Genomic DNA, 16,225 nt, shown 5'->3' on the forward strand with positions numbered 1-16,225 from the left:
GTGGCCAGCTGCGGTGGCTGACACTTGGGACATCAATAAGCGCAAGTGTACACGGCGGGGGACGCGTACGGGCTACGCTACTCGCGGCGGGTTTCGCGGGTTTGGGCCTCAAAACCCGGGCGGAGGTCCCGATGCGGACGGATGGCACGTGGCGGCATCGGTGAGATCGCTTCGGAGCGAGGCTACCGGTGAGAAGGCGCGGTGGCCGTCGGATTTAGGTTATGTCAAGTTGGACTAGAATGCCCCTGGGGCTAGCTAGTTCGCTCAAAAATATCTAGAGGCATTTGGGGAATATGTAATATGCCTGATAAATAAACGGGGGGTTCCCCATCTCCCTAACTCTCTCCACCTACTGCTCTCTCCCTCCTGTCTACTGCTCTCTCCCTCCTGTCTTCCCGTTCCGGTAGGTTTTCAGTAGGTTTTCTTCCTCTTTAGTTCTTTAGTAGAGAGATCCACAAACTGTGATTTCGTGTATGATCTGAGATTTTTCGAGTTGGGAATGGAGGCCCTAACCTCTTGTTGTCCTCTGGACGTGAAGATTTGAGCAGTGGCTATGTTCTTCATTTTCCCCTATTTTCGTGCCTAGCTGTGATCTACTTTTTCTGGAGTTTAGATCGATCTCAGACATTGATTTTCTGGGAATAGTTTGGTGGCCTGTTGAATTTGGTCTGTGCAAAATCTGGGAACGATCCATGATGATTTGATCGGTTTCTCGTTCGTTTTTTTTTTGTTCTTTTCTGTTCTGTTCTTCTCTGTTCTTGCGTTTGTCGGGCTCCTGTTGGTTCTGTGGCAGCATGGGAGACATGAGCGAATAAATCCTAGCAGCAGTGCTATCAGCACCGTGCGCTTAGGCGCCGTGCACGCTCCATTGAGCAGCACTTGCAACAGGTCTTTGTGGACGCCCGCCATACGCTTCCCTGTTCCAGTTCGCTCGTGCCCAGCAGCTTGGCAGCTTCTCCTATCGAGCAAATTGCAAGTGGCGCAGAGCTACAACAGCAGATGTCCCTGTCTCTGTGTTTGTTCTCTAGACGATTCTTGAGTCAGATCTCCTAGTTGCAGTCCACCGTTTCCAAGATTGCTCATTCAGTTTTCCTCCGTACTTGTTTGTTTCTGATTCAAGTGCAAGAGCATACAATCCAGTAGTAGCAGGAGCTTTTTGGTCAACAGAGCAGATCGCTGCTAGCTTCTGTGCAAATTGCAGCAGCCTGTGATTTTATTTCTGTTAGTTTGCATTTGGTCAAAAGCTTTTATTTGCTTCCGTAAAAAGCTTTAGGCAATCCTTGGTTAATCCTTGATTTGAAGATTTAATTTACTTCTTCTACTTGTTTGCTATTCACGGTGGTGAATTTATTTTCTTCTCTGTGATTGGTGCTAGTAGGCTTGGTCAGGTGTAGCTGTGCCGAAGTAACATGCTTGTGCAGCTGAGCGAAATTTTCTTTTCAGGGGATTTTCTGTCCAATATTTCTTTAGCCACGATTTTGTGTTTCGCTTATTCTTTGGTCGTTCGAGCTCCGAATTGATTTCCATCAGTTGCGATGGTCCTCTACCATTGCAAGGAATTTTATCTAATTGCTCTTGTCACGAGTTGACTTGAGAAATTCAGTTTCGGATACTTGTTTGAATTTGGTGGTGATTTGAGACAGCGGCCAAAAATATTTCGGAAGAAAATTTACGGCTCCCATTCACCTCCCCTCTCTGGTCGCCGTTTTCGGTCCTTCAATGATCCAAGCCGGTGCTTCTAAAATCATAATACGAGAAAGTAGGTATTATTGCAAAAGCAACTTTAGATTTCACATACTGTTTAGTTTCCACCCAAAAACATTTTATTCCATCACATCGAATGTTTGGACACATATATAAAATATTAAATATAAATTTTAAAAATCAATTAAACAATTTACGTGTATTTTGCGAGAAGAATCTTTTAAGCCTAACTAATCTATAATTAGACACTAATTACTATAATTACAAATGTGCTACAACATCCAAAAACTTCTTTTAAAAACAGTAGAAACGCTTTTCGAAAGCTCAACCAAATACGGCCCTCATCTTAAGTTATTAGGACCAGCTGCAAAAAGGGTTTAGTTGCCATTCCGTGTTCCCGTTACAGCCACGAGCCATCATCTCCAGCTGAAGATAGTAGTACTAGAAAAAGCGAAGATACTCGTCATTTGATCTGTATATAGAGTATTATAAACTATATATCGGTGCCTGCCTGCCGTTGTGCATCCCGAGAAGAAGGGGAGGTCGTAGATATGATGATCCCGGCAGATGACGACTGAGCGCGCGGATCAGATCGGCAGACACCACCGTACCAACCAACCTGTCTCTTCTTGAAACGGTGGCCAGCGGCAGGGTGGTTGTTCCGTTCCGGCAACCGCAGCGGATCCCCCATATCCTGAGACTGAGTCCTGACGGACGCCCACGTCGCACCTCGTCTCCCTGTCTATACAGCCCGGGCCGCGTTCATACGGCACGTGTTGCGCCTCCTCCACACGCTTCCCGTCGGTCTCCCTCCCACCGCTTCCATCGTCTTCCTCCTCCCCCTCCTCCTCGATCTCTCTGCTAGCGACATCTCTAGCTGCGCATGCATGCGCTCTCTCTGTGACATTCATTCCTCCCTGCGTATTGCTGCCGTCTGATTCTTCTCCAAGCTCTGATATACTGTATTCGAGGAGGGGTTACGGCCGGATTATTAGCTGCAGCCTGCAGAAGATGATGGACGTGGTCTACCATGAGGTGAGCAAAGCTCCTTACGCTGCTAAAAGTTTTCTGTTCTTCATCTTTGGCTCGGATTGAGTCGCTGATATATGATGGCGTTTCAGTCTAGTGATAATAATAGTTTGCTTGTTGTTGACATCAATCAATCAATCAAAAAAGAAAAGTATAGAAAAAAGAATCTGTAGTTTAGCCCCGCTATCTCCTTGCTTCAATTCCTGCCAAAGTTTTCTGTTCTTCATCAGTCCATCTCCATGCTAGATGCAATTAATTCCATTTAATTTCGATGGTTCTTTTCTCTTATTATCTGTCGACTGTTTGATTCTGATGATTGGCCGGCCGGCCGGGCGGCGGATGCTGCAGGAGTACGTGAGGAACCCGAGGGGCGTGCAGCTCTTCACCTGCGGCTGGCTGCCGCCGGCGTCCTCCTCCCCACCCAAAGCGCTCGTCTTCCTCTGCCATGGTACGTACGCGCCTGCTTATTTTGCTTCCTCTACACTTGAATTTCTCTCTCACCATGCATCCGCACAATTGTAATTTAAGCCCGTTGGTTTGCATTGGTCAAGTTATCATCGTCAAATCGATTCAAGACTAGACCAATGCGTCATCTCGGTTAAGTTTTCCTCTATACCAAGCTAGTTTGCAAAGTTTTCCACAGTACTATGACTATAATAATAATAGTACGTAGCTAGCTTAGAATGGCATCATCAAAGCACAAAGAGTTTGATTCAAAGGATGCATGGTTTTGACATTGACCTTTCCTTACTTGCTTGTTCCTGTGCATGCATGTGTTGCTTTTCAATTCAGGCTACGGGATGGAGTGCAGCGACTTCATGAGAGGTACGCCCCTGAGTTTTTTTCATGCCCGTGATCATGTCCTTCTCCTCCTCATTGTCTTTTCCTTTTCGGGCGCACAAATAAACCACACAACACATGATCGGTAGCTAGAAAAGCGAAATCGATCGATGTCTCAGTTCCACTAACAACTCTTGGTGTGTGATGATGTGTATAGGACAAAGGACATGTACCTCCTATCACAAAAATTCAGACCTCACGTTAATTACTTTGATGCTCGCTAATATACCATTAACGTACGTGCTCTTCTAGATGCATGCCTGTTAGTAATTACTCCCTCAGTTTCAATTTACAGGTTGTTTTGGTATTTCTAGATATGCAACTTTTCTTATGTATATTAGACGGCACCAAAACCATTTGCCCTGAGATGTGGGTAGAATTTGTTCTTCTTCATGTGTTATCTACTCGATCATCTAGCTAGAGTAAACTACTAATAGTGGTCAAAGAACTAACATTGCAACTACACACTCATCATAACATTAGGATATATTCGTGGGAGTTCAGAAGCTGTGAGGCTTTGAATTATTATTATCAGGAGCCTTGAGAGTTACGTAACATTCTCAGTGGCATAGCGTAAATGATAGTAAAAGATGGGCATTACAAGACATCAAGAACGATCGAGGAGTGGTTAGCATCATAAAACAGAATGAGACACATATAGGGAGCTGTTAATTAATAAGCACCAAAAAGCATGAGAAACCACCTTGCGCTCTTTGGTCACTTCTCTAGGCAGAAGAGGTTGTTTCTACTCTGACAAAGGTGCATGATTGAAGCTATGAACGCTGAATCGCCGACAGGGAACTGAAGAATTATGGGATGCATGCAGTGCTCTGATGAACTTGACTGTTCAATTAATATATGTTATGATAACTGCTGCTACGACTCTACAAGCAGGTGTCACAAAGGGGGGGGGGGGGTAGCTGCTCTGGTCTACTAAATGGTATACACATATACACCCATATTTCTGAAATCTGAACGCATGGACACCCACATCCCGGCCCATGTATATTTCTAATCCGTGCCCTACATTTTATCTTTCCTTTTTCCTCAAATACACGAAAGGTTCGTGCATCTTTGTATTAAGAAAGAAGGTTTTTGCAGTACAAACGCTTTGGCAGCGCTAAAGGGGGTCTATAACATATTACAATGAGGCTCAAGCCCTCCCTAGAGATCTTATCTTAACACCTTGTCGAATACTCTCCTAGGTTCCTTTTCTCTTTCATCTTTGCTCTGTTTAATTTGTAGATATGAGCTCATCAGAATGCTGGTAATTAAACCTGTTCAGAGTTTTACTCCGTCTAAAGTTAGTAGGTGGTAATTACGTATACTACTCTTCTGGCTTGTAGCACTAGCACGGGGGGGTTTGCTTTTGTTTGGCCAAATAAAAGATACTTTTTCATAAAGAGGTCTGTTGATGGCAATGTGACACCTTTGTGTTATTTACCTGAAATATACTTTTGAGCTCCAACCACATTTATTCCCTAGCTTAATTGGAAAACTTCCGATGTTCTTTGTATCATTTGGCTCATAAAATTTCAATAAGCTAGTAAGAACTGGAATGTCTCAATTGGATTTATAATTGTTTGACTTCATGGAAACACATCTCCATATTTTCCCAAATAAAGATAGATGATATAGACATATGGAAACTATGTCATATGTCTACCAAAAAAAAGACAATATACTATGGATTTTTTTTAACGCAAGGAAACTATGGTCCTACTTTGGCATCAAACTGTTCTGTTTGTAGTTATTTCTACAAACAGAAAATAGAAAGGGGGTTATATTGATACTTATGTTTATTTTACAGTGCTAGTACAATTTAGTTTAGTTTTTAGGACAATCCTTTAGAGAATTGTGCTGGATAAGGTATGCACATAACTGACCTGGAAATTGGGCCCTACTATAATCAGCGACAGTTTTCGACTCAAGTCACTTTCATGCTCAAAATAAAGAAAAGCAAGGACAAATCTGACTAGTGAGCTACCATCCAACAGCATTTCCTGATCACTTCAAGAAACAGGCACCTCGTTTTTAAATGTTGACGACGTGGTCCTTTCTTTCTTTCATCATCTTACATCAACGCCACAAAAATTTCAAACTCTAAAATTCATCTATCACTATCCTCATCGCATTGCTGAGACTTTGTGCATCGTCCCTCCTGGTTCTAGAAAAGATAGTTGTTTGTTGCGTGCGTTCAGTGACCAAAAGCTAGTGGGGTTTCATGTCTGAATTAATGTTGTAAGAAAGTGAGTTACTTTCTTGATATATATAATATATGTCTATGGACCATCAGGCAGTAACTGGTGGTTCCCCTGAAACATCCTCTTCCTGCGGTTCGCATGCAACAGAACAGGTCCACAGAAGCAATTACACTTTCACACAGCTACTGGTCCCCCTTCACTTGGCATCTAGTTTTGAGTCATCAGGATTTATTGAACAGGGATTGTAGTTGCATATGTTGTAAATATGTATCCCAAGAATTAAAATTTAACAAGTTTACTAACTTGTTAGTCTGGTTATGGTACGTAACTTAAACATCAGAACCTAACCATATTCCAAACAATGTGCAATCACTTGCTCAAGGCTTGAGTTTACTCCTACTTGTTCTGTGGAACTCTGCTGTGCTTCAAGTCCAAAAATACAATCGCTGAGAATAGAATTGTTTGAGTCGTTCTGTTTATTTCTCTGAAATCTTTTTTTTTTCGTGAACGGCCTTTCTCTGAATTCTGATCTGTTGACTTTATCGATCATTGCGGTGTTCATGGATCATGAACGCTGCTGGCTGCCTTGCTACTTTCACTTAAAAATTGTTGTGTAGCATGATGCCCTGTCTAATGGTGGGGGAACATGGTTTACTGGCAGCATGTGGGATCAAGTTGGCCACAGCAGGGTATGGTGTGTTTGGCATCGATTATGAGGGCCACGGCAAGTCCATGGGCGCCAGGTGCTACATCCAGAAGTTTGAAAACCTCGTGGCTGACTGCGACAGGTTCTTCAAGTCCATCTGTGGTAAAAACATATTCCTTGCATTTTCATCTTTTTTTATTGAAAATTGCCTCAGAAATTTAACAGAAGTTTGTAACATATTTACGGCCACTACTTTTGTCAGAACAGGCCAAAAATGTTATCACAAGTATATATACTAGTTTGAGAGTGAATTTATAATGTTACGTTTGTGATTCTCTATATATCCTTAGATAATTGATGATAACTCAGCTTGGTATCTCACTAAACTTTGGTTTGAATATTGGGTAAACAAACTCCTTTTGCAGATATGGAGGAATACAGAAATAAAAGCCGGTTTCTGTACGGCGAGTCGATGGGGGGAGCCGTGGCTCTACTACTGCACAGGAAGGATCCGACCTTCTGGGATGGTGCAGTTCTTGTGGCGCCAATGTGCAAGGTGCTCTTTGAACTTCGATACTAAACTGCCATGAACAACAAACCCTTGCTGCTTGGTTTCTGAAGCTTGAAATGTAAGCAACATTACAGATTTCAGAGAAAGTGAAACCGCACCCGGTGGTGGTCACCCTCCTGACTCAAGTGGAGGAGATCATCCCAAAGTGGAAGATCGTCCCCACCAAAGACGTCATCGACTCGGCATTCAAGGACCCCGTCAAGCGCGAAAAGGTCAAGAGAAAAACATGTGTGTTCTGAATTATTGCTGTGTGTTCTGATGAATTATTGCTGTTTGAGGAACAACCAGTAACATATCGGAAGTTTGAGACTGGTCCCTGAATTAACTTGCTGTGCAACCATGCATGAGCAGATCAGGAAGAACAAGCTCATCTACCAGGACAAGCCCCGGCTGAAGACAGCTCTGGAGCTGCTCAGGACCAGCATGGATGTGGAAGATAGCCTGTCAGAGGTATTTTGTTGTTCTAACCCTCATGGCTCAGGCTAATGCTTTAGCTGTTTTCATTCAGTCGACAGATGCAACAACTGCTGGTCATCCTTCAGTTCGTTTCTTGGTATGTTTCCACAGGTGACGATGCCATTCTTCATCCTGCACGGCGAGGCCGACACGGTGACCGACCCGGAGGTCAGCCGCGCCCTCTACGAGCGCGCCGCCAGCACCGACAAGACCATCAAGCTGTACCCTGGGATGTGGCACGGCCTCACCGCCGGCGAGCCTGACGAGAACGTGGAGCTGGTGTTCTCCGACATCGTCTCGTGGCTCGACAAGCGCAGTCGCCACTGGGAGCAAGACGAGCGGGCAAGGACTCCACCGGAGCCTGAGAACAAGCACCGCCAGGCGGCGACCACCAAAATCACACGCGTTACCAGCAGCAGTGGCGGCACCGAGAGTCAGCGGCGCGGCAGCTGCCTCTGCGGACTAGGCGGTCGACCACACCAGCAACAGTGTAGGATGTAGTAGACATGGAAAACACTTGTTCTTTATTCAGTTGTTGATAAAGAACTGTACATTGGCATAAGAAACAAGCCTGACACTGACAGTGAATGAAATAAAAAGATGTCATCTTGTTTCATCTTCAGAACTGTTTGTTTGTTTCTTTGTTCTAGTCTAGTTTATGAGAGCAGGGTAGGCATCCTCTGCGTTTCAACAAAGAAACGGACCACACATCAAAGCAGGCATACATAACACTTGCAGAAACCGTGATTTATACCATATATATGATGCTATGCTCTCAATCAACAAAGAATTAGATCATCCGGGTTTATCTCCAACGGTTCAACTGAAATTTTTTTGTATAGCTAAGGACTGAGAGAACTGAGAAAAAAAATACAGGAAAAAGAATAGCATTACAGCATCAACCAAGGTATTTCAGTAACACATTCCCAACGAACTACGTGGCCATAGCTTTTGTCAGTATAAGGAGAGCGACCAAGCAGGCTAGAAGCAGGCCACCAAAAACTTCCCAAGTATCGTGCGGCTTCATCCTAACCTTGCTGGTTTCCAGTGGTGGCGGCGGCGTCTTGGTCGCCAAAGATGCGCTTGCGGAAGTCACTGACCATGAGGGGAAGGCCCTCGCGGAGGGGGATCTTCGGCTCCCACCCAAGGAGCTCCTTGGCACGGCTGATGTCGGGCTTGCGCTTGTGTGGGTCGTCCTGGGTGTTCTGACGGAACTCGATCTGTGCATTGGGGTCGATGGTGTCCTGGACAACCTTGGCAAGCTCAAGCATGGTGAACTCGCCGGGGTTACCCAGGTTGAATGGTCCTACATGGTCGCCTTCCATCAGCTTCATCAGACCCTCAACCTGGGAGAAGACCCAAATCAGTACAATGAATGCAAAGAATACAATTCCTTGTAATGAATACTTCAAGCAGCCCACTTGCTGGCTAAGCCACTAAAGCCAAGGGAAAAATCAAATCTAAGTGTTTTTTTTTTCAATATATGTTAGGTAGAGATAGACCTACCAGATCAGAAACATATTGGAAACTCCTGGTTTGCTTTCCATCACCATAAACCGTCAAGGGCTCCTTCCTCAGAGCCTGCAACCATCATCACACGGAGTTAATTTCAGTGATACAAGACCAATCGGCCCTGTTCTTCAGCAGTACTTTACAGCGAATGAACACTGTTTTCCTCTCACAACAGATCAGCATAAGCCAAATTTCAGCACGGTAGCTAGAATAAACAGCGGTGCGCATATTTACCTGAGCAACAAAGTTACTGACAACACGGCCATCGTCAATGCACATGCGAGGGCCATATGTGTTGAAGATACGTGCGATCCTAACCTGAAAACAGCAAGAAATCACCGAGATGAATCTAATTGGTCACAGATGAAATGGAATTCCAACCAACCAAACCGACATTTTGGATTGCAAGTTACCTCAAGGTTGGCACCACGGTGGTAATCCATGGTCAACGTTTCAGCTGTACGCTTGCCCTCATCGTAACAACTCCTGACACCTGTCATTCAGAAATCGTACCCATCAGTAAAACTCGCAAAGAGCAGGCAAGAGCTTGCCTACTTTGTAAAGAATCCATCGAGTATCCAACAGCCAACAAATATTACGTAAATAGCTCAACAAACTTCATTCATTATTTTAGGTGCAATGGTTGGTGGGTGTTTGGTTAGGCATAATTGGTCAAGTATAGTTGTGTTCCCCTCTTGCTTTATTGAAAAGGAATCCACAAAGTGGCCCTCTTGGAGCAAATTCCACCTACCAACATTGTCCCTTTCCACCAAAAAAGCATGCAAGAGCCCACGAAGCTAAGATTCCATAGCCAGCATCTCCAGAGAGTAAGATTCCAATACACCTTTCTGCATATTGCTTATACAGGACTTGTTTAATGCAACAGTAAGCTTCAAGTCTGGACCAGCACTATTTTCTGAAAAGGGCTCATTTCTGCTTTCTACTGCTCGGGGTAAAAAAAAAAAAAGAACCCAGATTGACAACTTAGAGTTTTCCCCTTTGCAACAGTAAATTGTCCAACTTGCATCTCCCTCAGTCCCTCCCTCTCCTTTTCTTGGTTTTGTTCATCCCAAAATCAAGTCACTAAAAGACTATTTTTTTAGAGTCTCTAAAAGATTATTTAGGACACTATGCTCTCTCCAAGGTCATACAAAAGCATGACAAAGAAAGAATACGCATGAGAGATCATTTATTTGGTGGCTGGCGGTTCCCTGCTAAAAGCAGGCTCCAGCTATTTTTTTTGCCATATGCATGACCCAACTAACAATTAGCTAACCTCATCATGATAGATCCAACAAACATGAATGATCAATTGTCACTGCAAGAAATTAAATTCAAGAGATCAACAAAGAGAATATAAACAAGAAGAGTTATTACCGATGGGATTGACATTGCCCCAGTAAGTCTCCACCTGTGGGTGCTGGAGGGGATCACCATAGACCTCACTGGTACTGGTGAGGAGGAACTTGGCGTTGATCCTCTTTGCCAATCCGAGCATGTTCAGAGTGCCAACCACATTGGTCTTGTGCTATCACAAAGGTTAAGGCTAACACAAACCATCTCAAGAAAGCAAAAACAAGCAGGAACTGAATGAATCAGCCACCCTTTGGACTTTGTCACATTGCTACTCCACAATCAGTTCCAAAACAAGCAAAGCATTACGTGAAGTGAACAGTAAGCAAAGTTGCTTAGAAAGTGGAAAATGCAAAAGCCACTTGGACGTCAACTTTTGTGTTGTTGAAAATTGAAGTGCCCCCTTTATGTCAGAAGTAAGCAAAGTCCACAACTAACCCAGATCCAGGTACACCGTGCGCTTACTTTTTGCTTCCATTAACAGATCATGAAGCTAAGTAAAACGGTACGGAGTAATTGAGTTCAGATCACAGCTATACCTTTTGCTAGTACGTTTTTCCTATTTGAAACGTACGGGAAAATGCAGTCAGCATTCAGAAGCATAAAAAACAGTTTTTTTCTTCTAACACAAATGATTTGAGATCTTCAGTTGCATCTCAAGAATCTGAGCTCAACTGAACATTTGACGCCAGATTTCATAGATAGATGCAAAAAAAGAGAAGAAGAATTTCTTTTGCGTTGAATGGAAAGAAGGGATTGCGCCCTTGACCTTGAGCAAAGGGCAGCCTAGCAGACAGAGATCTGAAACGGCCAAGCTCTGGCTCTGCTTTGCCTCACAGTTGAGCAGAAAACTCCAAAAATCAGAGTGAAACGTGGCACAAATCCCGAGCTCCGGACAAAATTCTCCTTCCGTGCCATATTCCCATTTCAGGGACGGACACGGAATCTCAGGGAGGGAGCAGTGAATCGGTCCTCCTCCTCCTCCCCCAGATGCATTGCGCGTTACTACCTGATAAAACCCGCAGGAACGAACAGATTCCCCCACCAAAAAAGCAGTAGAAACCAAATTCCAATTAAAAAATAAAATATTTTTTGTTTGGCACCAAAAGAAAAAAAGAAAAAATAGACGCGATCGCGATCCAGGCATCAATCATGAATCATGAAGGAAATGAAAGGAACGGAAGTGAAGGAATTGGTAGAGAAAGGATATGATTGTCTTGATGGGGTTGTATTTGTAGTGGACGGGGGACGCCGGGCAGGCGAGGTGGTAGATCTGGTCGACCTCGAGCAGGATGGGCTCGACGACGTCGTGCCGGATCATCTCGAAGTTCGGGTCGTTGAGGTGGTGCAGGACGTTGTCCTTGCGGCCGGTGAAGAAGTTGTCGACGACGATGACGCTGTCGCCGCGCTCGAGGAGGCGGTCCACCAGGTGGCTGCCGACGAAGCCGGCGCCGCCGGTGACGAGGACGCGGAGCGCCTTCCGCTTGAGGCCGAGCGGCACCTTGCCGCCGACGAAGTGGCGCGTGGCCACGTCGCGGTGGTGGGCGGGCTCGACGGAGAAGCGGGCGAGCGGGTTGTTGTTGTTGTTGTTGGAGTAGGACGAGACGGCGGCGGCGGAGCCGGTGGTGGAGGTGGAAGAGGCGGACGGGGAGGCGATGGAGATGACGGCGGCGGCGATGAGCATCCCGGCGAGCGCGAAGAGCGGGCGGTTCTCGGCGACGGCGTAGCGGGCGGCGCGGGGCAGCCAGGCCAGCGGCTTGGACGGCTTCGGGGAGTATCCCCCGGCGCCGGCGCTGGCGGCCGCGGACGGCCCGCCTCCGCGGTAGGTGAGCTCGGACGCCATCTCCGTCGTGAATCTAGGGGCAGGCGGGAGGCGGGAGGGCCGTCGGCGAGACTCCCAGCGAGGGACCTGGGCGCGATTCGGACAGGTCGGTCTCGCGGGGGTGGCAGCGGCAGCGGCTGGAGCGGAGAGGTATTTATTGGGGGGGGGCGGGGGGAGCGGTGGCTCGCCGGAGGAAGGGATGCGGGGGCGGGGGGGGCCCTTGGATACGGGGCGGACGGCGGGGGATCGAGTCTTCGGGGGCGTGGGGGGCTGGCCCTGGCCGAGCTTTGACTGGCGGTGCGTGTGATCTGGTGCGCGAGGGAGGCCGCCGGGACAGGTGTGCGACCGGGAGGAGGAGGAGGCCTGCCCACTGGCTTCGTCGGCGGCTACCCCGTCCTCGTTGCTGACGGTGGGGGCATGTGACACGGCCTGCCAGGTGGTTGGAACTGAGGTGGCATCTGTGGTTAATTAAAAACTCACAAGTGCAAATGGAAACCACAATTATTTTTTTTTTTTGTGGTGATAGTGATACACGGTAATAAATGGAAATAGGGTCCGGCGAGCGAAGATTTTTTTTTGTTTTGGTTTTGCGAGTGACCGGATGTACGCTTCGAATACGGGTAGCGCTATTTATTATATTTTAATTTAAATCTGAGTATTATTGGATACGAATACAAAATAAATATCTTGAATTCATGTTGGTATTCAGATATCTACTAGATTTTATTTTGTAAGGCATGCACATATATCAAGAGTCGACTTTAAAATATTTGACCAATAATTTAGCTAACAATTCTAATTATCATACTAGAAACTTGATATGGTTAGATTTTGTAATTAGTGTACTATCTGATTATCATAAATTTATAATCACAAAAAATATAATATAAAATAAATTAATGGTCAAAATATAGTTTGAGAGATTGTCATGTTCAGCCGCGTCTTATAATAAAAGAGAACAGAGGTAGTAGCTTATAGATAGCTTTAGTAGACCAAAATTGTTATGTATGTAGAGAAGAACATGTAACACATATATATATTGATAACTCATAAAATAACTAATATATATATATAGTAAATATTTCAAAGATTAAATATATAAAAAATCAATAAAAGCTATAAGTAATATTTATATTAGTAAATAGTTTAAAATATATAAGCATAATTTCATTAGTCTATGAATGACTAAATTACTTAAAATAATATGATTAGCCATATTAACATTAACTAAAATTAACATTTATATACCATTAGTAATAATAAAATCAATATATTGTCATGAGCCATAGAGATAAGTTTTAAATAGTTCAAATGATGCATATTATTCTGTTATATTGAAATTGATATCATTTACATTACTAGTTAGTCATAAATATAAGTTTTAAATAGCTTTTATTATTCACGGATACAAGTAGTGTTAGATGTTTCATACTTTTTTTATAATACGAATTTGGAATACAATATAGAAACCCAAAAAAGTAATGAATTTGGAAACAATTTGTTTAGTATCGTATTAGAGCCGAGTAGGATATGAATAATTATACCATTAAAACGCATATGTTTACCCGATCTTTCGAATTTTTTAACATCTGAGGTCCATCCCTACGTAAACTTTAGCGGTATTGAAGAAGTATAAGAGACACAACACATGAGATGAACAACTGCAAGGGAACTTTGGAAATCATTTGTGTGGAATTTCTGTTCCCTCTATTTTAGAAAACTTGATGTCGTAGGATTCAAAAAAAATATTGCAGAAACCTAATGTTTTAGACAATAGATTTGACCATAACACTTTGAGATTACGGTTTTGCATGCCCCCATGCATTCAGTTTAATGAGGGATTTCTTCCTTAATTAGCATGATTCACTTCCAATAAATAGGGGTACATAGGTAATTTCCCTGATCACTAATCTATGCTAAAATTCTAGAAGGAAGATAGAAAGAGTACATTATTAAAGTTAACCACCTTCCAATATGTGTCTACAACCTGCGTTACTCCCAAGTCCGAAGCCATTAAGATGATGCTTGTAAGTCATATGTACAGTGTCTTCCTCTGATCCTAAGATGGGTCCCACGTGAATATAAGTAATGCTGCTATGTTTAATTTCTCAATGAATAATAAGGGTGGGTCCGATCAGGTTGAAGAAATAATTCCATGTTAGAAAGCTAGGTTTAAAGTTTCTTTCTGACTCTGAAGTTGTCCCTTTGTAGATCGCCTCCGCACCTAGACCACCTCTTGCCCCTGTCCCAACACCACATTGTATTAGCGAAGCCTCATTGAGGCAAACTTGGGCACTTGTCACCCTGCCCTTCATTCTATATTTTGTCACTACATATAGTACTATGTGAATCATATTTGCTCTATGAAAAGCTATTTTGCAAATCTACCCATGGAGGGGAAACGATATAACATCATATTACTAATGCTATTATATTTAACATTGCAATATTTTTAGCCCCTTCCACGGTCAGCCACTACAACCACATCTGATCTACCCTATGCCCTATCCCTAGCACCTCCACTTCTAGTCCTAGGCGTGCAGTGCTTCCTGCCCCATCCCTAGTGCCTGCGCCTTCGACCATATGCACACGTGGTGCCTCCAACCCCATCCTGGCACCTCCACCCTACATACATCGCTCTTGTCCATCCCAAGTGTTCTTTGTCTTCCCTTCACATGCTACCTCTAGCACTCGATTAATCCCTTCCCTATGCTAGCGCCCAATCTCTAACATGTTACTGCCGCTCGAGTGGAGCTCTGGTCCGCCGTACCTCTAGAGTTCAAGAGTCACTATCAGTGATGTGTACCCAGCATACCTCACCTGCCATAGAAGATCCATTATAGATAAGGGGGCCAATGAAAGGATCTAGATGGCTAGAGGGGGTGAATAGCCTATAAAAATTTCTCTACAAAAACACCACACTATATCGACGGCTGATTAGTACAATATGAAGCCCTATTAGCAGCTACTTTGCTCTAGCTCTAGTTGTAGTGCAAGCCCCTACATAATTCTAGTAGTTTTGGTTTCTAGTCTAGAGCACAACATCAAACAAGCTACTACTAACAAGAGCTACACTAGAGAGCTACTAAACAAAGTGACTAACACTAGCTACTACTATAACTACTACTACAAGCAATATATAAATGTAATATAAGTGAGAGTAGAAGGCAAACCAACAAGGATAAGTGTCAAACAAGATTTATCCCCGAGGCTCAGTTGCTTGCCGGCAACCTATGTTCTCTTGTGGCGAGTCCCCAAGTGAGTGTTAACTGGCATGGCAAGCTAGACCCACAACTTGGGTACCTTAAGAATCAACCAAATGGTGCACTCTAACTAGACACGAGCATTCCACTAGAGTATCTATTTGCACTCCACAAGGTGGGATCAATATCTCTCACAATGAACATTGGTGGGAGGCAATGAACAATCACCAATCTTCCTTAATGACCACCAGCTGCTCCAAGCCGTCTAGGTGGTGGAAACCACTAAGACCTTGTTTGGATGTTGTCGGATTCACCTCAATCCACATGTGTTGGAGTGGATTGGGGTAGAATTTAGTTCAAGTTCCACTCCAATCCACCCCAACACATATGGATTGATGTGAATCCGACTACATCCAAACAAGGCCTAAGAATAAAAAGAATACAACAACTCAATTGATCAACTAGTGCCACTAGATGTAACAACTCAATGCAAATTCACTAGATCTCTTCCAATCTCAATTTGGATGATGAAGCACAAGATAAATAGATCAGTGGGAGGTGTTCTTTAATGCTCACAAGAGTGTTTGTTCACTTAGAATGCCAAGAACTGGCCAACTACTATTTATAACACCCTTTGAAGAACTAGCCATTAGAATAGCTCACTGCACTGTCTAAGCAACCATCGAATCGGCAGATGGCCATTGGAACGGGACATCGGAGTAAGCGCGAAATGTGTTGTAGCCTATGCTCCAATGCCGCCAATCCAATGCATTATGTTTCACTCCAATGACGTGGCCTGGGGCGCTGTTAGAAACTAGTCGTTGCTTGACCAAACGACTAGTGTGTCGTATAAACCAATGTTGTCAATTCGACGCCCATTGAACA

General features: G+C 44.1%; 2 protein-coding genes across 2 annotated transcripts; one reads left to right on the forward strand and one right to left on the reverse strand.

Annotated features, from left to right (window-relative positions):
• On the forward strand, positions 2,256-8,072 carry LOC8077900 (caffeoylshikimate esterase). Its single transcript, XM_002439610.2, has 8 exons — positions 2,256-2,739; positions 3,082-3,181; positions 3,526-3,558; positions 6,439-6,585; positions 6,849-6,979; positions 7,069-7,206; positions 7,346-7,444; positions 7,562-8,072. The coding sequence occupies exons 1-8, from the start codon at positions 2,716-2,718 to the stop codon at positions 7,949-7,951; spliced, it is 1,062 nt and encodes a 353-aa protein (XP_002439655.1). The 5' UTR covers positions 2,256-2,715; the 3' UTR covers positions 7,952-8,072.
• LOC8061923 (UDP-glucuronic acid decarboxylase 4) lies at positions 8,183-12,273 on the reverse strand. The gene is made up of 6 exons (XM_002440927.2): positions 11,526-12,273; positions 10,340-10,487; positions 9,376-9,455; positions 9,197-9,280; positions 8,957-9,031; positions 8,183-8,796 (listed from the first exon to the last, which is right to left on the reverse strand). The coding sequence occupies exons 1-6, from the start codon at positions 12,156-12,158 to the stop codon at positions 8,479-8,481; spliced, it is 1,338 nt and encodes a 445-aa protein (XP_002440972.1). The 5' UTR covers positions 12,159-12,273; the 3' UTR covers positions 8,183-8,478.

This window comes from Sorghum bicolor, chromosome 9, assembly GCF_000003195.3.
Source record: "Sorghum bicolor cultivar BTx623 chromosome 9, Sorghum_bicolor_NCBIv3, whole genome shotgun sequence".
Lineage (NCBI taxonomy): Eukaryota > Viridiplantae > Streptophyta > Magnoliopsida > Poales > Poaceae > Sorghum > Sorghum bicolor.